Genomic DNA, 23,343 nt, shown 5'->3' with positions numbered 1-23,343 from the left:
AGGTAACAAATATCTGAATTGTGCACTGCTTCTTTTCCATGGTTTTCTTCTTTCATTTGAGGTAGTTGAATTGGACTGTCGGTAAGCACTTTTAGTTTTTTAGTTGATGGGGCAAGCTAGCTCAGTTCATATTAGACAGTTTTCAGATTATCTATGCACTTAGTGCACCTTTTTTTTGTTGTAGGTTGAAGGATTTGTATAATGTTTCGAATGTGCACAATATGTTTCTTGGTTTATGCGTAGCATTCTCCATTGTAATTGTTAAAGTATGATCATTGCATGCAAAATTTCGACAAGGTTTTATCATAAACATCCAGCTTGTTTTCTATGTTTTATCGTACTAGTGTCTCAGGTCCCAATGGTTGCTTCATAATTATATCAAGAAGCTTTCAACCTTTAACTTACTGGGACTTTGTCAAGCAGGTTGCCATTGATGTTGAGCGTGATGAAGATGAAGGTGGCACTGTTGGAGAAACTTTCACTGACTATGTAAATACTCTATCCGTTGACTTAGATGCTGAGTACACACTTGCAGAATTGCTTTCTGTGCTTATAGATATGTTTTGTCCAACTGATTGTGAATTTTGCTATGTTTGCACTTATTTCCAGAGGCCTCCCAAGCTATCACTTGGTCTATCTCATCCAGATCCAGTTGTAGAAACTTCTTCTTTGTCAGCTGTACAACCTCCTGAACCAACTTACTGCTTGAATATCATGGATGAATTGGATGAGACAAAGGCATTGTCTTGTTTGCAAATCGAAACAATAGTTTATGCTTGTCAGGTTGGTTACCATCCTATGATTATTCTATGAAGTTTTTATAATATCACACATGTAAATATTTGTTTTGTTGTATGACAGAGGCACCTTCATCATCTCCCTACTGGCCATAGAGCAGGTTTTTTCATTGGTGACGGGGCTGGCGTTGGTAAGGGCCGAACAATTGCTGGATTAATCTGGGAAAATTGGCAGCAGGGAAGGCATAAGGCAGTGTAAGACTTGAAAAATCATATTCATCAGCTATTCTTGATGATTTTCCAACAATTTCTTAAGTTATGGCTGCCTTCTTCATTGCTTGATCTTAGCTGTTGGTTGCAATTCCAGGTGGGTATCTGTCGGTTCTGACTTAAAGTATGATGCTCGAAGAGATTTGGATGATGTTGGTGCAAAATGTGTCCAAGGTGTGAGACCTTTTCACTTCGAGTTGTAACTTGATTTATATTGCACCTTCAACAGTATGTCATTTTGATATAATATTTATCTAGAATGCTTAGATTAGTGTGACACAGTGATGAGGAAATAAAGTTATTGAATAACAAGTGCCTGAATCTCCTGATACACACCTCTTCCCCCCCTATAATTTCTGGGAGTTGGGAGGTCCTTGATGAATTTCAGTAGTAACATTTTTTGATAACATTTAAGCATCTAGTCTGGTCTAGTGCTTTGTACCATCAAAGGGACACACACAATTAGTTAATTATCAGAAGAATTTGCTTTCTAGCTGTTAAGCAGATTGATTTATCTATATCTATTATTGGTATTTACAACTGATGTTGCTATATGTATTATGCAGTGCACCCTTTAAATAAGTTACCGTATTCTAAGCTAGATTCGAAGGCCATTGGAATTAAGAATGGGGTAATCTTTGTAACTTATAGTAGCCTAATAGCATCGTCTGAGAGAGGCCGCTCCCGCTTGCAGCAATTGGTTCAATGGTGTGGGCAAGAGTTTGATGGTCTCCTTGTGTTTGATGAGGTAATGTATTTCACTTGAATTATCATCATTTGGTATAATATGCATTTTATAGCCAGATCTTTATACCTGAATATGTGATGTATGCTGAAACAATGTCTCTTGCAGTGCCACAAGGCCAAAAATCTGATTCCTGATGCCGGAAGCCAGCCCACTCGCACTGGTAAAGCAGTTCTTGAGATCCAGGTGTGTGATTTATAGCTTGAGCTTATCGTAATCTGGCTGGGAAGAAAACCTTTGATCTTTCTATTTCCAATTTAGTGAGTCTTAGTCATCACAAAATACTAGAGAAACTATGCTTAGCACTGAAAAAAATTGTTTGTGATTACATTAGTGAATTACCCTTATAGGAATCGTTTTCTCTTAAATAGAGTTTTTCGTGCATAATTTAAAGGAAATTCAAGGCACAATACATTTAAGAAGATGCTTTAATCTGATTCTGTTTGTTCAGTTTGTGAGGATCATTTCAAGAAGATGGTGTAATCTGATTCTGTTTGTCAAGTTTTTGGTGCATAATTAAAGGAAATTCAAGGCACAATACATTAGTGAATTATTTTATAGGGTCTGATTGGTTCCTTGCATTAGTATTGCATTGTATTAGGTGTTATGCAGCATACCTTTAACCTGCACAAGGCTATGTAATTAGCTGTTGTTTGGTTCGTCTGAACAGTGTTATGCGTGTGATTGATTTCTTGCGTAAGTGGTCAGACTGAGCCTTGGGCTGTAGAGTGGGTGCCGAAGGGAGGGTGCAGAGCTGGATATGCATGATTTGGCCGAATTGGGGTGAATTGCACTACAGGGGCATGGATAAGGGGCTGTGCAGACAACCAAGCAGACTTCAGACCCATAGAAATCATTTACTCCTAAAAAGAGCAACGATTATTTTATTTATTTGCACTAGCCAGGATTCAAACTATCATTGTAACATGACCAAACATGGCAGGAAAAGTTACCTGAGGCTCGGGTTGTTTACTGCTCAGCAACTGGTGCATCAGAACCACGAAATTTGGGCTATATGGTTCGGCTTGGACTTTGGGGTGAAGGAACATCATTTCATAATTTTTCACAATTTTTAGGTTTGTTGCTTCATCCTTTTTATGTGAATCTTTCCTTTTGTTTTAAGTTCTTTTATCAAGTTATCTTGCACTCAATAAGACAATAAGTAATTGGTGCGTCCATGCTAGATTGCTAGCAGCAAACATACTTCTTTTTCCCAATTGAGATTGGCCCTATTTCCATTAACAGCGCAAACATACTAGTGGCACTAAGAGTCTAGAGTATTAGACCCAAACCCGATACTGGACCCTAAATTATGGTCACAATATACCTTAAAAGGAATTTCAGCTGTAACAGCATGCCAGTTTGATGCGTAAAGGATGGCTCAGTTGGAATGAGCATATCATTTATGGATCGCTAGAACATATCATACTAGCAGAGCTGTAGGGACAAGTTTGGTTGACCTGTTCTCTTAATAACTCAAGCTGCACTGATAGTTTAAATTATCATTTAAGAAGTGGGTCTAGTGCTGTATTTTCAGTTAGGTTATGTTATGCTTGTCACTTATTGATTCATGTTTCGTTCAGGACTAGTCTTTGTACTTGAAGAATCACATGCCTTGAATTATTTATGTAGGTTCTGTGATTCATTATAAATCTAAATGCAGTTGCTCAGATTTATACTTACTTTTTAGGTGCTCTTGAGAAAGGTGGTGTGGGAGCACTTGAACTTGTTGCCATGGACATGAAAGCTAGGTATCTTTTCTTATGCCAAATTTTAATTGTTATGTACATGAAGAGCCCATCTGTAATGGGTAACATGTCCCAGTCGTGCTTTCTTTAAATGGGAACTGATTAGTTTTCATCCAGCCTTTTGTCTTTATAAGTATAAGTACTGGCTGGTGCATTCTGTTCATCAGTGCAGCTTGTTGAGTACTTCTATCGTTAAACTGTTGCAGGGGTATGTATGTATGCCGTACATTAAGTTACAAAGGGGCTGATTTTGATATAGTGGAGGCTCCACTTGAGGAAAGAATGATGGTAAGACCATACGGTATTGACAACCTTTCTGCATTGAAACTAAATTAAATTGAATTGTATTCTCAGCCTTACGACTGGCGTTGGCACTTTGCCCTTTCATTTGTTTTACCACATCAGTGTTTTTCTTCTGTTCTATGAGTGCTTTTTGTAGAGAGGAACCATTGTCTGAAATCTTCCTATTATTTTTCTTTTGCCAAAAGTTTCTGGGGAGTTCCGCACAATAGAATTTATAACATAAAAGGTGTATGTACAGCAAGTTAAATGCTGGAATCTTTTTATATTGTATCTACATAGCGTGCCTAACCATCGAAAGACTAACGAATGAAAATCTTCCTCTATCCTGTGCAAATGCAGGACAACATATCTTACTCTATTCATTGTTTATTTTTGTGGTAGTCTATCCAAACTTGCTTGGGACTAAAAAGTTTTCTCAATTTTTAGTAACATCCATGTGCAACTTCAGCTTATGTAACTATTCCTAGGCTGTGGATCTATATGTAGCTCATGATAAAGTTTCTTAATCTTATTTGTAATGCAGAACATGTACAAAAATGCTGCTGAATTTTGGGCTGAATTGCGCCTTGAACTCCTATCAGCAAGTGAATTATTTGCTGACGGCAATTCAAATCAAATATGGCGGTTGTATTGGGCCAGCCATCAGGTATTGCTTCCTTACCTCTCCAAAATGAGCTTGTATGAAATTTTATGGCCTTTGCATACTTCACCTTGACAATCCATGTGTGCATTGTTTTCCAACATAACATGACCCCTATGTTTTGCATGGTTGAACTTGAGAAATAATTCTAAATTCTAAATTTGTATAGTGTGAATAATACACACATGGAAAACGTGACCCCTATGGTAGATAATAATTGCCTAACATGCTTAAATACTTGCTGTTCGTTATGCTTCATAACTGATGAACTACGTTTTACAGCGTTTCTTCAGGCACATGTGCATGTCTGCAAAGGTACCTGCTGTTGCGAGGTTAGCTAAAGAGGCCTTGGCAGAGAACAAATGTGTGGTGATTGGTCTTCAGAGCACTGGAGAAGCTAGAACTGAAGAAGCTGTCACAAAATATGTCTGTTCACATTTTCTACTGAACACTTCCTTTTCTTTTCATCTGTAGCAATCATAGATCCTTGCAAATTAGATTACTGCTCCAAAAATCTGAATACTTGATTATTTGAAATTTGAATCAGGGAGTTGAAATGGAAGACTTCGTTTCTGGCCCTCGGGAGCTCCTTCTTAAGTTGGTAGAAGAAAACTACCCTTTACCTCCAAAACCCGATTCTTTTCAGCAAGGTTTGTTGCTGTTATTCAGCATGTAAATCTCATCCAGTTTTTACCATCCTTGGGTCCAACTTGTTTGCAAACTACTGTGTAATGCTTAAAATGCTGGTACTTGTAAGTTAAGTTTACGATTCAATGGTCTTTCCTTCTGCTAAATATGCATGCCATATTCTAAAATCCATTCCCACTTGCGTAAGCAAAGTCATGCTCTGGGGTTTGGTCCTTTCTCATCTAGCTAATAGGGGTTAACATCTGGTAGAAAAGGGGATTCAATATTTTCATTGTGCCTACTTATTTATATTAAAATTCTGCTGCATCTTTTATTTCTCAATTCTTATGATTTTCCCTGTTGCCTGCTCTGTTGTGTTTTTTTAATGTAAATTCTTCTTTTAGGTGAAGAAAAAGTCACAGAGATCCAGCGTAAGCGCCATTCTGCACTGGATGTATCGTTTAAAGGGCGAGTTAGGAAAGTGGCGAAAGTGGTAGATGTGAGTGATGATGACACCGATGATTATTCTCCATGTAAGTTTCCTGGTAATGACATGGTTTTTGTTTCATGTTTTTCGCCATGTAGCAAACAAATGTTAGTTACATGGTGTGTCACTTACGCTTACAAGTATGGCTTTATATTGAAATAAAATGTACTAACTGGAAGAAAATATCTCAGAGAAACAGAAAGTAATCAGTGAAGGAATTAATAGGTATGAGATATGATTCGAATGCAATACTGGGAAAAAATGAATGAAAATATAAATAATGAGGTAAAAAAAGTTAACTCTGTGATGAAAAAGAACATTAACTTGCCCTGTAGGTTGGTGCATTGAAGACCCATTACGAAACAATCGAGATATATGGACGAAAATGAGTTAGAGAAAAAGGAAAAAGAATGATGACTAGATGTTTAAATGTTCCAAGATGTCCCTGGTAGGCAGATGGACATTGGGACTTTCCATGTGATACTTAGTATTAATACAACAACAACAACAACAACAAAGCCTTTAAGTCCCAAACAAGTTGGGGTAGACTAGAGTTGAAACCCATCAGAAGCAATCAAGGTTCAGGCACGTGAATAGCTGTCTTCCAAGCACTCCTATCTAAGGCTAAGTCTTTGGGTATATTCCATCCTTTCAAGTCTCCTTTTATTGCCTCTACCCAAGTCAACTTCGGTCTTCCTCTGCCTCTCTTTACGTTACTATCCTGACTTAGGATTCCACTACGCACCGGTGCATCTGGAGGTCTCCGTTGCACATGTCCAAACCATCTCAACCGGTGTTGGACAAGCTTTTCTTCAATTGGCGCTACCCCTAATATCTCACGTATATCATCGTTCTGAACTCGATCCCTTCTTGTATGACCGCAAATCCAACGCAACATACGCATTTCCGCGACACTTAGCTGTTGAACATGTCGTCTTTTCGTAGGCCAACATTCTGCACCATACAACATAGCAGGTCTAATCGCCGTCCTATAAAACTTGCCTTTTAGCTTCTGTGGTACCCTTTTGTCACATAGGACACCAGACGCTTGCCGCCACTTCATCCACCCTGCTTTGATTCTATGGCTAACATCTTCATCAATATCCCCGTTCCTCTGTAGCATTGATCCTAAATATCGAAATGTATCCTTCCTAGGCACTACTTGACCTTCCAAACTAACATCTTCCTCCTCCCGAGTAGTAGTGCCGAAGTCACATCTCATATACTCAGTTTTAGTTCTACTGAGTCTAAAACCTTTGGACTCCAAAGTCTCCCGCCATAACTTCAGTTTCTGATTCACTTCTGTCGGGCTTTCATCAACTGGCACTACATCGTCCGCGAAAAGCATACACTAAGGGATGTCCCCTTGTATGTCCCTTGTGACCTCATCCATCACTAAAGCAAACAAATAAGGGCTCAAAGCTGACCCTTGATGTAGTCCTATACTAATCGGGAAGTCATCCGTGTCTCCATCACTTGTTCGAACTCTAGTCACAACATTGTTGTACATGTCCTTAATGAGCCCGACGTACTTCGTTGGGACTTTATGTTTGTCCAAAGCCCACCACATAACATTCCTTGGTATTTTATCATAAGCCTTCTCCAAGTCAATAAAAACCATGTGTAGGTCCTTCTTCTTCTCCCTATACCGCTCCATAACTTGTCTTACTAAGAAAATGGCTTCCATGGTTGACCTTCCGGGCATGAAACCAAATTGGTTCATAGAGACCCGCGTTATTGCTCTCAAGCGATGCTCGATAACTCTCTCCCATAGCTTCATAGTATGGCTCATCAACTTAATTCCCCGGTAATTCGTACAACTTTGAATATCCCCTTTATTCTTGTAGATCGGTACCAATATACTTCTCCTCCACTCATCAGGCATCTTGTTCGATCAAAAAATATGGTTGAACAGCTTGGTTAGCCATACTATAGCTATGTCCCCGAGGCATCTCCACACCTCGATTGGGATACCATCCGGTCCCATCGCCTTACCTCCTTTCATCCTTTTCAACGCCTCTCTGACCTCAGATTCTTGAATTCTCCGCACAAAGCGCCTATTGGTGTCATCAAAAAAGTCATCCAACTTAAAGGTTGTGTCCATATTCTCACCATTGAACAATTTGTCAAAATACTCTTGCCATCGATGTCGGATCTCATCCTCCTTCACCAAGAGATGCTCGCTTTCATCCTTAATGCACTTAACTTGGTTGAAGTCCCGTGTCTTTCTCTCACGAACCCTAGCCATCCTATAAATATCCTTCTCTCCTTCCTTCGTACTCAAATGTTGGTAAAGATCCTCGTACGCTCTACCCTTTGCCACACTTACAGCTCGCTTTGCAGTCTTCTTTGCCACCTTGTATTTCTCTATGTTGTCCACATTCCTGTCATGGTACAAGCGTCTATAGCATTCTTTCTTCTCCTTAATAGCCCTTTGGACTTCCTCGTTCCACCACCAAGTATCTTTAGCCTCGCGTCCCCTTCCTTTGGTAACTCCACACACCTCTGAGGCTACCTTCCGAATGTTGGTTGCCATCTTGTCCCACATGTTGTTTATGTCGTCTTCTTCCTTCCAAGAGCTCTCTTTGATAACCCTTTCCCTAAATACATCTGACGTCTCCCCTTTCAGTTTCCACCACTTTGTTCTTTTAATCTTAGCTTGTTTATCCCTACGGGCACGCACCTGAAAACGAAAATCTGCCACCAAAAGCTTATGTTGAGAAACAACACACTCCCCCGGTATCACCTTGCAATCCAAGCATGCTCGTTTGTCCTTTCTTTTTGCGAGGACAAAGTCAATCTGGCTACAGTGTTGTCCGCTACTGAAGGTCACTAGATGAGATTCTCTCTTTCTAAAGAAAGTGTTGGCTATCATCAGGTCAAAAGCTACCGCGAAGTCCAGAACTTCGTCCCCCTCTTGATTCCTACTACCATACCCAAAACCTTCATGAACTGCCTCGAAACCTGTGCTTGTAGTACCTACATGCCCATTAAGATCTCCTCCTATGAAAAGCTTCTCACTACTAGGTATAGCTCTAACCAGGCCATCTAAGTCTTCCCAGAACTGTCTCTTAGCACTCTCGTTGAGGCCTACTTGGGGGGCATACGCACTAATTACGTTCAAGACCATATCACCAACGACAAGCTTGACTAAGATAATCCTATCTCCTTGCCTTCTCACTCCCACCACACCATTCTTGAGGCTCTAATCAATCAAAACTCCAACTCCATTTCTATTCGCGATTGTCCCTGTGTACCAAAGCTTGAAACCTGTATTGTCCACCTCCTTCACCTTCTGACCATTTCATTTAGTCTCTTGAACGCATAATATATTTACACGCCTCCTAGTCGCGGTATCAACTAATTCTCTTAACTTACCTGTAAGTGACCCTACATTCCAACTACCTAAATGGATCCTAGTTGGTTCGACTAGCTTCCTTACCTTTCACACCCGTTGACTCAGATGCGAAGACCCTTGCTCATTTTTCACTACACCCGGGCGCCGATGTAGCGCGCCACTAAGGAAGCGACGACCCGATCCTTGGTCACTTGACACCATGCCCAGATCACGACACGGCGCGTCACGGGGGTGACGACCCGGCCCTTGCCCATTTAACACCATACCCGGGTTCCGATATGGCGCGTCGCTAAGAGGGTTACGCCCCAACGATTTTCTTTCGGGTTTCATCTCCATTAAAGTGGCTAAGTTTTTACATTGGCTCGCCACGCCTAACACAACCCTCCTCCTTTACCAGGGCTTGGGACCTGCTATGCTGGGGCACCAAAGGCGCCCAATCTTAAAAAAAAACTATAAATTGTACAATGTTGCTTTAAAACTTAAGTGTGCAATAAATGAGTAGTACCCAAGAAACTGGTACTTCTCTGAATGATCCTGCTGCACGCTATCAACAGTGGCACTTGCTGTGGCATGGTATATCGCTACAGCCTGACTCCACGTGGCCATACTTGTTGATCAGCTACTTTGAGGCGCCTTGACCAAATTTCACCCTAATAGCCATTGTGATATTGTTGTAATACACAGTACTTTGTTTTTAAAATATACCTTATAGAAATTGCTACTCAAAATATCATCTTGTAGACCATGTAGGAATGCCCTAGATGACTAAGATTTCCAAACAGAGGGAGTACTTGAAGATGAGAGGAAGTATACTTTACCATATAGAAATTGCTACTCAATATATATACACAGGCGCCCCCAGGCCCCAGGCCCTTTGGTTGTTTGCGTAGTTGCCCTCATCTCTTCTCTCCCTCTCATTTCTACATGTTGCTTTTGAACTGTTAGCTACAGGAGATGAGAGGAAGTAGTTGTTTTTTAGGGCTGGACTCTATAAGATAAGTATGCCAGGCCCCAGGCCCTTTGGTTGTTTGCGTAGTTGCTCTCATCTCTTCTCTCCCTCTCATTTCTACATGTTTCTTTTGAACTGTTAGCTACAGGAAATGAGAGGAAGTAGCTGTTTTTTAGGGCTGGGCTCTATAATATAAGTATGCCAGAATTTTGTGAATGAAGCAAGGAATGAAGGAATAATCTAATCCACTATAGATAAGTACGCCAGAACTTTGTGAGTGAAGCAAGGAATTATCTAATCCACCAAATCAGGCTGTTCAGACTTCAGAGCCTCTTCATGAGGATGAGCACACCTCCACCTCCTGCTTACCTTTCAACCAAAGTAGCCATATCAGTAGTTTAGTACTATTCTTACATGGATGCTTTCCATTTAACAACATTAATATTCTAATACTTTTAAATGTTTCAGCTGAGTCAGATCATGAATCAACAGAATCTGATGAGGAGTTCCACATGTGTCAAATCTGCAACACAGAGGAGGTGACTTTTCTTCCTTGGTATTTATTAATTATTTACTAATACAGAGATGTTTGCATTTATTCTGTTCCACATTCTTTTACCTTCATTGAGGATGATATACTTTTTTGATATGCATAATGACCTTGCCTGTATTCATAATTATTGATTTCCAAATTTGTCCATACCATTTCTTGTATACTACTAAGTGTTGGAGTATGTGTGTATTAAGGCCCATATATGGCCCATGTATGACTCCCATATAGCTACCCTTCCAGGGTTAGCCCAAGATAGAGGAATTACAATTCTATCATGGTATCAGCTTAGGTTTTCCCTTTCCTCCCTCTCCCAGCCGCCAGGCAGGCAGCCGCCGCCGGCAGCCGCTGCCGGCAGCCGCTGCCGCCATGGCCGGTGGCCCACCACCTCCTCCCCCTCCCTCCTACTTCCACTGCTTCCCCCCTCTTCCTTCCACCTGGGCACAAATCGCGAGCCGCGCGCGCCCCGGAGACCCAGCCGCCGCCGCCGCTTCTCTTCTCGCCACCGTGGCCCTTCCCGGCGCGGATGCGGGCATCCCTGGCGCGGCTGCGGGCCTCCCCGGCGCGGATGCGGGCGGCGCGGCTGCGGACGGGGCGGATGTGGGCCTCCCCGGCGCGGATGCGGGCGACGCGGATGCTCGCGCGGCTGCGGGCTTCCACGACGACGCCGCACGCGCGCGCGCGGACTTCCAGGCTCCTTTTCCCGCCCCGCCTCCTCTGCCATTTCACGCAGCGCCTCCACCGGACTCCGCCCTCGCAGCGGCTCTCGTCACCGCCCGGGCCGCTGCCGCGGAGGGCCAGGCACGCCTGCGCGCGGCGGCCCAAGCCTGGGAGCGGGGAGCGCGATGCGGCCGATGTTCTGGCCCGTCAGATCGCCGAGGCGGAGCAACTCCTCGTCCATCCGTTGTACCACGACACCACTGCCACCTCGTCTGCTTCACGTCCGTCCCCTACAGTGGCTCTCTGGCCCAACTCGGCTGATCCCCTCGTCGCGCAGCTGCACTACCAAGCCGGTGGTGTCCAGAACATCCGGAGCCTGGTTCCTGTCGTCCTCGACCCTGAGTCGCCCTCCTACGCCCGCTGGCGGGACCTAGTCCTTCTCATCCTCCGCCGCTACGCCCTCGACGACCACGTCCTCACCGACGCCCCGCCTGTGGCTCGAACCCCTTCATGGCTGCGTCTCGACAGCATCGTCCTCTCGTGGATCCTGGGGACCATCTCCCTCGACCTTCACGACCTCGTCCGCAGCACCCCTGAGAGCACCGCCCGCCGGGCCTGGCTGGCGCTCGAGGTCCAGTTCCTGGGCAACGCCGAAGCCCGGGCCCTGCGTCTCGACGCAAGCTTCCGCACCTTCGTCCAGGGCGACCTCTCCGTTGGCGAGTACTGCCGGAAGATGAAGACCATGGCAGACTCCCTCGGTGACCTTGGCTGGGCCGTGGAGGACCGGATCTTGGTCCTCAACGTCCTTCGCGGCCTCAACGAGCGGTACAGCCACCTCCGCACCTGGATCACCCGGCAGCGGCCCTTTCCCACCTTCCTCCAGGTCCGTGACGACCTTGTCATGGAGGAGCTCACTCAGGGCATCATGCCTGGGTCACTACCCGCGCCGGGGTCCTCGTCTCCCTCGACTGCTCTTGCCGCCACTCCTCCGCCACGTCCTTCCGCTCCACCAGCGTCGTCCCTTCTTGGTCCTCCTCCTCCCGGGCCGAGCGGGGGTGGGGGGGGGGGGGGGCGTGGCGGCCGTCGTCGACGCGGGGGGGGGGGGGGGCGTGGTGCGGGCCCTGGCTATGGGAGTACTCCGACGGCTCCACGGGGTACACCCTGGCCCTCCTTCAGCAACCCTTGGTCAGGGCGCATCTCCATGTGGCCCTTCCGGGCTCCCGGGGGCGAGCCTGGTCCACCGGCGGCCATGCTCACCGGCGCCGTCCCAGTCGCCCCGTTCTCGTCGCCGTGGGCTCCACCTACCTGGACCACGCCAGGGCCTGTCGGTTGGGACCCGACGGCTTTGGCCCGCTCTTTCGGCACCATGACCCTGACTCCTCCAGTCGGCCCAGACTGGATCGCCGACTCGGGTGCTACCTTCCACACCACCCCCAACCCTGGTATACTCTCTTCTGTTCATCCTCCTTCTTCCTCCCACCCTTCGTCCATCATGGTCGCCAATGGTTCGTGTCTTCCTGTCACTTCCATGGGTGCCGCTCACACTCATGGCTCTTTTCGTCTTCCGGATGTCCTTGTTGCTCCCTCTATGGTTCACAACCTCCTTTCTATTCGTCGTTTTACAGCTGACAATTCATGTTCTGTTGAATTTGACTCATCTGGTCTTACTGTGAAGGATTTGGCTTCCCGGCGTCCTCTTCTCCGATGTGACAGCACGGGGCCCCTTTACACCCTTCGGTTTCCTGCGTCTGCTTCCTCCGCTTCGCCCTCCGCTTCGTCAGCTGCTTTTGCCGCCACCACTTCATCCACTACATGGCACCGGCGTCTTGGGCATCCTGGCCGTAATGCTTTGACCCAGCTTAGTCGTAGTTCCGACATACCATGTACTCGGCTCACGATGAGCACTTGTGTCAGGCATGCCAACTGGGCCGTCATGTTCGTCTTCCTTTCCCTACCTCCTCTTCCCATGCGACCCATATTTTTGATCTTGTACATTGCGACCTATGGACGTCACCTGTTATGAGCATTTCTGGCTATAAATACTATCTTGTCGTGCTTGATGATTTCTCTCATTATTCTTGGACTTTTCCCTTGCGTGCTAAGTCTGATGCATTCCTCACGCTTCTCCACTTTTTCGCCTGGGTGTCTACTCAGTTCGGCCTCACCATCAGGGCCGTTCAGTGTGACAATGGGCGTGAGTTCGATAACTCCAACTCTCGTGCTTTCTTCCTCTCTCACGGTGTGCAGTTACGCATGTCATGTCCCTACACCTCCTCCCAGAACGGTAAGGCTGAGCGCATGATTCGCACCACGAACGACACCATGCGCACCCTTCTGTTCCAGGCTTCGCTTCCTGCTCACTTCTGGGCTGAGAGTTTGCACACCTCCACCTACCTCCTTAACCGCCTACCTTCCGTTGCCTGTCCGGCTCCCACTCCACACCACGCTCTCTTCGGTACCCCCCCTCGTTACGATCACCTTCGTGTCTTCGGGTGTGCGTGTTACCCTAACACCACTGCCACTGCTCCCCACAAGCTGGCTCCCCGTTCGACTCAGTGTGTCTTCCTCGGGTACTCCCCGGATCACAAGGGGTACCGTTGCTTTGACCTCACCTCTCGTCGGATCCTCATCTCTCGCCACGTGGTGTTTGACGAGTCCGTCTTCCCTTTCTCCACCACCTCCCCACCCCCCTCCACCACCGACCTTGACCTCTTCTCCCTATTTCCCACTAACACGGTGGACCAGCCACCATTGCCGTTGTGTCCTGCAGGTACTACTCCACCGTGCCCTTCGCCGGCTCCGTGCTCCGGCTCGACGCCCTCTGGTGCGGCCCCTGACCCTGCGCCCAGCGCGGGTCCGGCGGCGCTGGACTCCGGTGCTGCTCCTGGCCCTACGCCCTGCGCGGGTCCGGAGACCTCGGCTTCAGCACCTGCTGCGCGTTTCGCACAGCCGGTGCGTGTCTACCACCACCGTCGCCGCCTCGGTCACCACCGGTGGCCTCTTCTCCGCCGTCGACACCTACGCCGCCACCTCCGCCCCCGGTTGCCCGTGTCGCGCAGTCGGTGTACCACCCGCCTCTCCTGCACCGACACCCGCGTCATGTTCACCCTATGGTGACGCGGCACGCGGCTGGTACCCTGCGGCCCCTGGCTCTCACAGCGATGCCAGGCGAGCCGCGGGTCTCTCCTGTACCCTCTTCCGTTCGCGCCGCCTTGTCAGATCCGCACTGGCGTCGCGCGATGGAGGAGGAGTACGCGGCACTCCTCGCCAACCAGACATGGGATCTGGTGCCCCGTCCGCCTGGCTCCAACGTTGTTACCGGCAAGTGGATCTGGACACACAAGCGGCGGGCTGATGGTTCCCTTGATCGGTACAAGGCTCGCTGGGTTCTCCGGGGTTTCACTCAACGCCCTGGCGTCGACTACGATGAGACGTTCAGTCCAGTGGTGAAGCCAGCTACCGTCCGCACGGTTCTCTCACTGGCTCTCTCTCACTCCTGGCACGTGCACCAGCTCGACGTCAAGAATGCCTTTCTGCACGGTACTCTGACTGAGACAGTCTACTGCAGCCAGCCTGCGGGCTTCGTTGACTCTTCTCGTCCTGATATGGTCTGCCGGCTCAACAAGTCCCTCTACGGCCTCAAGCAGGCCCCTCGGGCTTGGTACTCTCGGTTTGCTGCTTACCTGCTGACATTGGGATTCGTGGAGGCAAAGTCAGATACTTCTCTGTTTATCTATCACCACGGCGCTGAGACTGTCTATCTGCTGCTCTATGTTGATGACATTGTGCTCACAGCCTCCAGTCCGTCACTCCTCCGGCGTATCATCACCTCTCTTCAACAGGAGTTCGCTATGAAGGATCTTGGTGTGCTCCATCACTTCCTCGGCGTCACAGTTCAGCCTCGTCCCACCGGTCTCCTTCTTCACCAGCGACAGTACACTCTTGATATCCTGGAGCGAGCTGGGATGACTGACTGTAAGCCCTGCTCCACTCCAGTTGACACTCAGGCCAAGCTGTCAGAGGCAGCGGGCAACCCAGTACCAGACCCCACTGCGTACCGGAGCCTTGCCGGAGCACTTCAGTACCTCACCTTCACCAGGCCAGACATCACCTATGCAGTTCAGCAGATATGCCTCCACATGCATGATCCCCGAGAGCCCCACCTCACTGCTCTCAAGCGCCTCCTCCGCTACCTCCGAGGCACTGTCGACTACGGCCTGCTACTCCACCGGTCTCACTCCACCGATCTCGTCGTCTACACTGACGCCGACTGGGCCGGGTGTCCAGACACTCGACGCTCCACTTCCGGCTATGCTGTTTTTCTGGGCGGCAACCTGGTGTCCTGGTCATCCAAGCGCCAGCCGGTGGTCTCCCGTTCCAGTGCCGAGGCGGAGTACCGCGCTGTCGCTAACGGCGTGGCGGAGGCCTCCTGGCTCCGCCAACTTCTTGCCGAGCTCCACAGTCCCCTCTCCCGGAGCACGCTTGTTTACTGCGACAACGTCAGTGCGGTGTACCTCTCCACCAACCCTGTTCAGCACCAGCGGACCAAGCATGTGGAGATCGACCTTCACTTTGTCCGTGATCGGGTCGCCATCGGCGATGTTCGGGTCCTCCACGTCCCGACCGCCTCCCAGTTTGCCGACATCTTCACCAAGGGCCTCCCGTCCTCCACATTCTCCGAGTTTCGCTCCAGCCTCAACATCACCGGTGGCTAGTTGCGTCTGTGGGGGGGCTCGTGTGTGTTCTTCTTTTCATGTCCAGTCTGCAACTCCGCTGTGACGGTAGTTCAAACTGCGGGGGGGTGTTGGAGTATGTGTGTATTAAGGCCCATATATGGCCCATGTATGACTCCCATATAGCTACCCTTCCAGGGTTAGCCCAAGATAGAGGAATTACAATTCTATCACTAAGCATGCTTTTGCTGTATTCATAATTCTTTCTTTTCATATTTTGTACCATGACCTTTGGCTGTAATGCTGTATTCAGAACATCTCTTGCTGTGGCTTGATAATAACGCCGAAAACTTTTTGTAGTTGTAGAATGCTTCAGAACAATATCACACTTTTTTACTTTAGAAAAAAAGGTTAAATAAAAGTTTAATGCCATCTCTACTTTTTTAATATTTTTTTGTGAAATTCTCTTTACAATATCTGATCTATCAGGAGAAGAGCCTGTTACTTCATTGTTCTGGTTGTTCTCGGCATGTTCACCCTAATTGTCTAACACCACCTTGGACTGGGATGATTACGGATGATTGGGCATGCTACACATGCAAGATAGTAGAAGACGAGGAAAAAGAGCAAGATGTCCATGTAGCTGATTGTTCAAAGAGGTGCATATTTCATATTTGTTAGACGAATTGCGATCCTTATAACTTATGCTCAATGGCCCCAGTTTATGCTAGTTGCTTTTGTGACTTGTAGGTACGATTCTGCAGTAGAGAAAAGGTTGAAGATTTTGGATCTAATACGCTCCTTGGATCTCCCCAATAATCCCTTGGATGATATCATTGATCAGGTAGTTTTGGTTTGTTGGCAGTAATAATGTTGAACATTACAATCCGTACTGTTTCTCAAATTTATGATTTTTTTGGCATTTTATTCATGTATGGTATCGAAGGATAATCTATGTGGTTCTCTAGGATAAACTGTATAGGTAACTCCCAACATCTTAGTTCGTTTCAGGGAATCACGCCACGGAACCCACTCTCGGAGTGATTCCCTGAAAACTGCCATTTGACAGAGTTCCCCCTGGAATCATTCTAGGAGCTCTTGGGGCCCAATTGTAGTGGAGTAGTGGTGGGATTAGTCCTGCATCGAGAGTTTAAAGTGCAGAGTTATAGCATTATATCCTTGACAGTGAGAATGTAGCAACTCCAGGTTATTTTTTGTTAAGCAAATATCTGGCAAGTTGTTTTTCATACATGTGTAGGCTTTGTGCTTGGGATGAGATTTTGATGAAATTTGGACCTTTGGATTCTGTAAAGATTCCCATTTATCTAGCTAGTTTCTACGAATTCATTGGTTTATATTATGGCTCCTCATGTTTTTCTATCCTGTCTTCTATATATATGCTCCTCTTTCTATTCCAAAATGATATGTATTGTAGATGCTTGTTACATGCGGGTACCAGCCTATCTGGCTAATGCCTGGCATACATTCCAAAGCAGCAACAGGGGCGGTTGGAGGGGGCCAAACTATTTGTTTACTGTCTGAATAAGGGATGTTTGGTAAGTTAAGCTGTCATCGACTAGGTTTAAGGTTCAAATCATCCCAAGGATGACCCTGTACCTCTCTTCTCATAAAGCAAGGTATTCCCAGTCCCAGTCAATCATCTCTACCCATGCTGCTTGTGGTTTTGCTGCTTGAACCGTAAAAAACCAATCTCTAAACTAAAGGAAATAGACAACAACTCAACAGTACCATCCCCAAGGAAGAACATGTGTTGTTCTTATGGGCCCTGATGGGCTGGATATGACATTCGTATATCCCAACTCGAGCTTTCTCAGTATAGAGCTCTAGCACCTGCTAACTAAAAATTAGTGCTTTGTGGCATCCATTTTGGCTGAAGACACGAGCTTTTTCATTGATTTTGCTTTGTTCCTCTAACTTCTGTTCATCATCTAGTATCTTTCTGTTTTATATCGTTTCACTTCATATGTTGTTGTAGAATATGGAAGCAATGATAAGCAAGATGATTTGCATATAAGATCTTAATTCAGTCTATTCTTAGGTGATTAGGTCCCACATACTCTTAGCATCAGATTGTACATGCATTAAGAACTTTCCACATTTGTTATCTTGTAGCTAGGGGGACCTGACAATGTTGCTGAAATAACTGGACGTCGTGGAATGCTCATAAGAGCTTCAGATGGGAAAGGCGTGGTTTATCAGGCGCGGAACGCGTGAGATAGATTACTTATGCCATTATGTTTTATGTTCTGGGCTTCCGGTTCAGCGAATCCCATGTATAAAATTTGTTCATTACTCTGTAGGAAAGAAGTCTCGATGGAGATGATTAATATGCACGAAAAGCAGCAGTTTATGGATGGCAAAAAACTAATTGCAATTATATCTGAAGCAGGGTCAGCTGGTGTTTCTCTCCATGCTGATAGAAGGGCAAAAAACCAGGTCTTATGTTGCTCCATTTTAGCTATATGTGACAATTATGCCAGAAGCCAATCTATCAAAATAATGCTCAAACTACAATAACAACAACAACATAGCCTTTCAGTCCCAAGCAAGTTGGGGTAGGCTAGAGTTGAAACCCACCAAGAGCCTCAAGTCACGGTTCAGGCACTTCAATAGCTACTTTTCAAGCACTCCTATTCAAACATAGATCTCTAGGTATATCCCAAGCTTTCAAATATCTTTTTATTGCCTCCCCCCATGTCAATTTTGGTCTTCCTCTACCTCTCCTCATATTATTAGCTTGGCTTAGGACTCCACAATGCATTGGTGCCTCTAGAGGTCTCCTTTGGACATGGCCAAACCATCTCAACCGATGTTGGACAAGCTTTTCTTCAATTGGTGCTACCCCTAGGCGATCACGTATATCATCGTTCCGAACTCGGTCCATTCTTGTGTGACCACAAATCCATCGCAACATACGCATTTCTGCAACACTCAGTTGTTGAACATGTTGAATCTTTGTAGGCCAACTATCTGCTCTATACAACACAGCCGGCCTAATCGCCGTTCTATAAAACTTGCCTTTTAGCTTTTGTGGTACCCTCTTGTCACAGAGAATGCCAAAAGCTTGTCACTACTTGATCCACACTGTTTTGATTCTATGGCTAACGTCCGCATTAATATCTCCATCCCTCTATAGCATCGATCCCAGATACCAAAAAGTATCGTTCTTAGGCACTACTTGACCTTCCAAACTCACATCTCCCTCCTCCTGTGCAGCTCTGCCAAAGTCGCATCTCATGTATTCGGTTTTAGTTCTGCTCAATCTAAAACCTTTAGACTTAAGGGTCTGCCGCCATAACTCTAGTTTTCTATTTACTCCCGCCTGGCTTTCGTCCACTAACACTACATCATCAGCGAACAACATACACCAAGGGATATCCCCTTGTATGTTCCTGGTAACCTCATCCATTACCAAGGCAAAGAGATACGGACTTAAGGCTGACCCTTGATAAAGTCCAATTTTAATCGGGAAGTAATCTGTGTTACCATCGTTTGTTCGAACACTAGTCACAACATTGTTGTACATGTCCTTGATGAGGGTCACGTACTTTGATGGGACTTTAAGTTTGTCCAAAGCCCACCACATAACATTTCTTGGTATCTTGTCATAAGTCTTCTCCAAGTCAATGAAAACCATGTGGAGGTCCTTCTTCTGCTCTCTAAACCGCTCCATAACTTTTCTTATTAAGAAGATTGCTTCTGTGGTTGCTTGCGTTAATTTTGCAGAGAAGAAGAGTACACATAACACTTGAACTCCCTTGGAGTGCAGATCGTGCAATACAGCAGTTTGGGAGGACCCATCGTTCTAATCAAACTTCTGCCCCTCAATATAGGTCCGATATTTATTTACATGCACTCTTTCTTGTACATTTGAATTTTGATTGCACACTGTTGGCTGCTGCACTTCACTCGGATGAGGGTTTTGTGGTATTATTTCCTTGCAAATGAAGACTGAAAGGGTGTAGAGCCAGATCAGAGGAGTTTTTTTTGGAGGAATTGAATAAAGCACCTGCAATGATAGCTAGAAGTTAGAACAATTATTGAATTGTCAACAATCGATTGTAGGTGCAGGACTCCTTTTTTGTGCTGGTAACTACTGATGGCTGCTGGCTAACCTGGAATAGTTGATGACTTTTCAAAGCATTATATGCAGTAATTTGAATGAGGGTCTCTGTTTTACGTAGCCTACATGTTGGAATGCATATGAGATTGTTTTATCAATATTTTTTTGTTTTATAACCAGCAAATTTATGCGCGGTCTTATTTAGTTGTCTATTTGGAAAGAAATTTTTTCCACAAATGTGATGTTCTCAGAGTAGCTGTGCATCAGTCAAATGCTGAGATAATCAAGTGAACTGTTTTCTAGTGTGGGGAAAACACTTTTTTTTTTTATAAAAAAAAGGGATCATGGCTCTCTCAGTTCTCACATGTTTGATTTATACTATTTTCACATTGCAAACTGTTTCATATGATGCATGAACCAGATAAAATTGTCTATATATCTGAAAAAATTGGAACTCCACTGTAGGCTTCTTTTTACAAATCTCGGTGGTGAAAAGCGATTTGCATCAATTGTGGCAAAAAGGCTAGAGTCCCTTGGTGCTTTAACACAAGGAGATCGCAGGTTTTTATTGATTTCAATTAAATTGGGAGAAAAAAAATCAGCCAGAACATTTAAGAGGCAAGATTTCTACTTTTGCAGGGCTGGGCCTTCTTTGAGTGCTTTTAACTATGATAGCAATTATGGGAAAAAGGCGTTAACCATGATGTATAGGAGAATAATGGAACAGGTTTATACTAGTACAATTAATTTTATGGTATTTCCTTTTTTGTGCCTATAACATTCTAAGAGTTGGTTTCAAGGTGATCAGGATTCTTTTCCAGTTGTTCCTCTGGGGTGTTCTGATGATGAAACTAGCATCCAAGAATTCATCAATGAAGCAAAAGCTGCTCTAGTATCAGTTGGAATTATTAGGGACGCTTTCATATGTAAGTTAATTAAAAATCATTTTAACTTAAGTTTATGCTTGTTTTGCTAATTTGCTAACATACTACTAACCTTTTGTTATGGCTTTATTGCTTCATTTGAAGTTGCTTAACTGCTTATATTTCACACTTTTCACATAATGACAAATAAGAATGCTTGATATCTTCTATCTGTTTGTATACTTCTTTTGGTATTATTGAATTGAAGATAAAAGCTTTTCCTATGATATGTGTTATTTATTAATTTTTCATCGGTATTTATTTATGTATCTCCTGTACTGATGGATTTGTTAGCAGCCCTTGAAACATTTCTTTACCAGAATAGCCCTTGAAATGCTACAATTCATTAAGCATATTGATAATTGATTGAACAGCACATGAGAACTATGATTTACAAATTGTCTGTGTGAGAATTGAGCAATTACCCAGTTGGTTGAGCCTCCTGTCAAGGAGGCCGCCCACCCGCCCTCAACACCTAATGCTTGCAAAGTGGAACTGCCCCCTAGCCATCCAGGGCTATGTGTTATTCTACATATAGTTAAGTTATAAAAATTATGGCTCACTAAATGATTTTCCTCAGGCAATGGAAAAGATCCTGGGAAGCTTTCTGGTCGGATTGTAGATTCAGATATGCATGATGTTGCTCGTTTTCTCAACCGCCTTTTGGGGTTGCCTCCGAACATCCAGAATAGGTGAGTTTGCATGATCCACATATCTTCAAAGAGTTGGTTGGACCATTCTAATACATTCTATGTAACAGGTTGTTTGATCTCTTTACAAGTATACTTGATATTGTCCTTCACAATGCAAGGATAGAAGGGCAGCTAGATTCTGGAATTGTTTATATCAGAGCTAAGAATGTCGAAATGAAAGAATCACCTAAGGTAAAGTTTTATTGTGATGACATTTGCTTTGGCAGCTCTATTTCGTTAACCATCAATGAATGTTGTCCATGCAGACTGTCCACACTGATAGCTTGTCTGGTGCTTCGACGGTACTATTTACTTTCACCATCGACCGGGGAGTTACTTGGGAGGTAAGCAGACAGTTCAGGAGCGCCATTGTTTGTTTTTCCTTGAGAACTTTGATATCATTGTAGTTTTATGTAAGTGCAATCCATGTTGTTGCAAAACTGTTGTTTACCTGCATAATTCCCTTTTTGAACATGTGTGTAAAGTTGGCAAAAGCGAAGCTTGAGGAAAGGGAGAAAGATGGTGCTGGTACCTCCAATGATGGGTTTTATGAGTCCAGAAGGGAATGGATGGGGAGAAGGCACTTCATTCTAGCTTTCGAAGGGTATGTTTTGTATGATGACTAATTTTTCATTTGTTAGTTATTTCGTGTGGTCCACATACATATATGAAGAGAGCAAGAGAGATTAGTAAGGACCTGGAAACAAGAATTTCGAGTTTAGGTTACCCTTTTTTGTAGAACTATATCTATACTCTAGCTGTATTTTAGGATTTTGCATTTACCCAAATGTGCAATTTAGCACACACATAAATTGAAGTCAAAATGGAAGATAAGTCAATGAAAAGGAAAACAAAAAGAAGCCTTATTGTTTTCTTGAGGACTATGATGCATCTTTATAAAAGAGGAGAGACAAGAGTAAAAGTTAAAATTTTCTGTTTGCAAACAACGAGGGATGGAATGAGTGACAGAAACTTGCAAGTATGAAACAGCGATATACATGAATAAAAAATATGAGGTTTACTGTAATGTACTGTTATTTATTTGATCAGATGTTAGGACCTGAGTTGTTCTTAATTCTTATTGAACCAGCTCAACTGAAGGAATCTACAGAATAATCAGACCTGCTATTGGTGAAGCATTGAGGTATGAATCATACCAATTTTTTTTTCTTGGCAAAGTTTAGTGTTAACATTTTACAGTGAATAATAAAGCTACATGATTAATTAATAGCTAAGAGCCTATCAGGTTTCATATCTAATGTAAAGGATGGCAGTTCCTACTTTTTGTTACTACTCCAGTTTACTTTTGCAGGGAGATGCCTTCAACTGAACTAAAAAGCAAGTACAGGAAGGTGTCATCAATAGACAAAGTTAGTAAAGGATGGCAGGAAGAGTACGATGCTTCATCGAAGCAGGTAACACCACAAATTCTGTTTCCTTGGTCTATGAACGTAACATGATGTATTGGTTTTTTTTAGCAGAACATGATGTATTGTTATTCTGTAAATTGTTGTACTGAGGGTTCTTTACCCAGTGTGTAATTTCTGTAGCTTACATACTTTGGAGACATGTAAGTTGGTAAGAGTCTTTTCCTCGTGTTATTAGTGCTGCACTTAGAAATATAAGTTATTTTCAGCATTGATGTTAAGGAAAATGGAAAAATTAAGTATGCTGTCACAGCACTGGAGTGTTTGGCATATTTTTGCGACTTAATTTCTTATGCAAGCAACATCTTGTTGTCTGGTCTCCAAGGGATTTTCAAGCTGCATAATGTCTGTCTCCATATGCAAACCTCTGTTGGTGCTGTTTATGGTGAATAGCTATATGTTTGTGCACTCATTCTATTTTAGTCCTTGTATTGAGTTTGTGACTAACTTTATTTTCCATATTCTATTTA

At 44.6% G+C, this 23,343-nt stretch overlaps 2 protein-coding genes across 3 annotated transcripts in view; both read left to right on the top strand.

Annotated features, from left to right (window-relative positions):
- The window catches only part of LOC136491410 (protein FORGETTER 1-like), a 38,153-nt gene that overhangs the window by 4,352 nt on the left and 10,458 nt on the right, over positions 1-23,343 (top strand). For both annotated transcript variants that reach the window (XM_066487694.1, XM_066487695.1), the window contains exons 2-29: positions 424-489; positions 610-783; positions 862-992; positions 1,105-1,181; positions 1,574-1,755; positions 1,861-1,938; positions 2,696-2,828; positions 3,443-3,503; positions 3,707-3,788; positions 4,327-4,449; positions 4,726-4,869; positions 4,991-5,093; positions 5,475-5,603; positions 10,333-10,403; positions 16,237-16,406; positions 16,498-16,591; positions 17,881-17,978; positions 18,069-18,204; positions 19,495-19,601; positions 20,297-20,392; positions 20,471-20,558; positions 20,640-20,757; positions 21,335-21,446; positions 21,515-21,638; positions 21,713-21,790; positions 21,932-22,050; positions 22,537-22,590; positions 22,759-22,861. In XM_066487694.1, coding sequence (XP_066343791.1) covers positions 424-489; positions 610-783; positions 862-992; positions 1,105-1,181; positions 1,574-1,755; positions 1,861-1,938; positions 2,696-2,828; positions 3,443-3,503; positions 3,707-3,788; positions 4,327-4,449; positions 4,726-4,869; positions 4,991-5,093; positions 5,475-5,603; positions 10,333-10,403; positions 16,237-16,406; positions 16,498-16,591; positions 17,881-17,978; positions 18,069-18,204; positions 19,495-19,601; positions 20,297-20,392; positions 20,471-20,558; positions 20,640-20,757; positions 21,335-21,446; positions 21,515-21,638; positions 21,713-21,790; positions 21,932-22,050; positions 22,537-22,590; positions 22,759-22,861 — 3,051 coding nt within the window. The remainder of the gene's footprint in view (positions 1-423; positions 490-609; positions 784-861; positions 993-1,104; positions 1,182-1,573; positions 1,756-1,860; positions 1,939-2,695; positions 2,829-3,442; positions 3,504-3,706; positions 3,789-4,326; positions 4,450-4,725; positions 4,870-4,990; positions 5,094-5,474; positions 5,604-10,332; positions 10,404-16,236; positions 16,407-16,497; positions 16,592-17,880; positions 17,979-18,068; positions 18,205-19,494; positions 19,602-20,296; positions 20,393-20,470; positions 20,559-20,639; positions 20,758-21,334; positions 21,447-21,514; positions 21,639-21,712; positions 21,791-21,931; positions 22,051-22,536; positions 22,591-22,758; positions 22,862-23,343) is intronic.
- On the top strand, positions 11,610-13,177 carry LOC136494949 (uncharacterized). Its single transcript, XM_066491120.1, has 2 exons — positions 11,610-12,516; positions 12,750-13,177. The coding sequence occupies exons 1-2, from the start codon at positions 11,808-11,810 to the stop codon at positions 12,782-12,784; spliced, it is 744 nt and encodes a 247-aa protein (XP_066347217.1). The 5' UTR covers positions 11,610-11,807; the 3' UTR covers positions 12,785-13,177.

This window comes from Miscanthus floridulus, chromosome 11 (genome assembly GCF_019320115.1).
Source record: "Miscanthus floridulus cultivar M001 chromosome 11, ASM1932011v1, whole genome shotgun sequence".
Taxonomy (NCBI): domain Eukaryota; kingdom Viridiplantae; phylum Streptophyta; class Magnoliopsida; order Poales; family Poaceae; genus Miscanthus; species Miscanthus floridulus.
This window is presented reverse-complemented; position numbering and strand designations above follow the sequence as displayed.

Excerpts from the sequence above, each read along its gene's own strand:
- LOC136494949 (XM_066491120.1), top strand. The coding sequence starts at position 11,808 with ATGAAGACCATGGCAGACTCCCTCGGTGACCTTGGCTGGGCCGTGGAG. Across the intron at positions 12,517-12,749 it reads CCACACCACCCCCAACCCTG|GATTTGGCTTCCCGGCGTCC; the intron begins GTATACTCTCTT and ends CTTACTGTGAAG.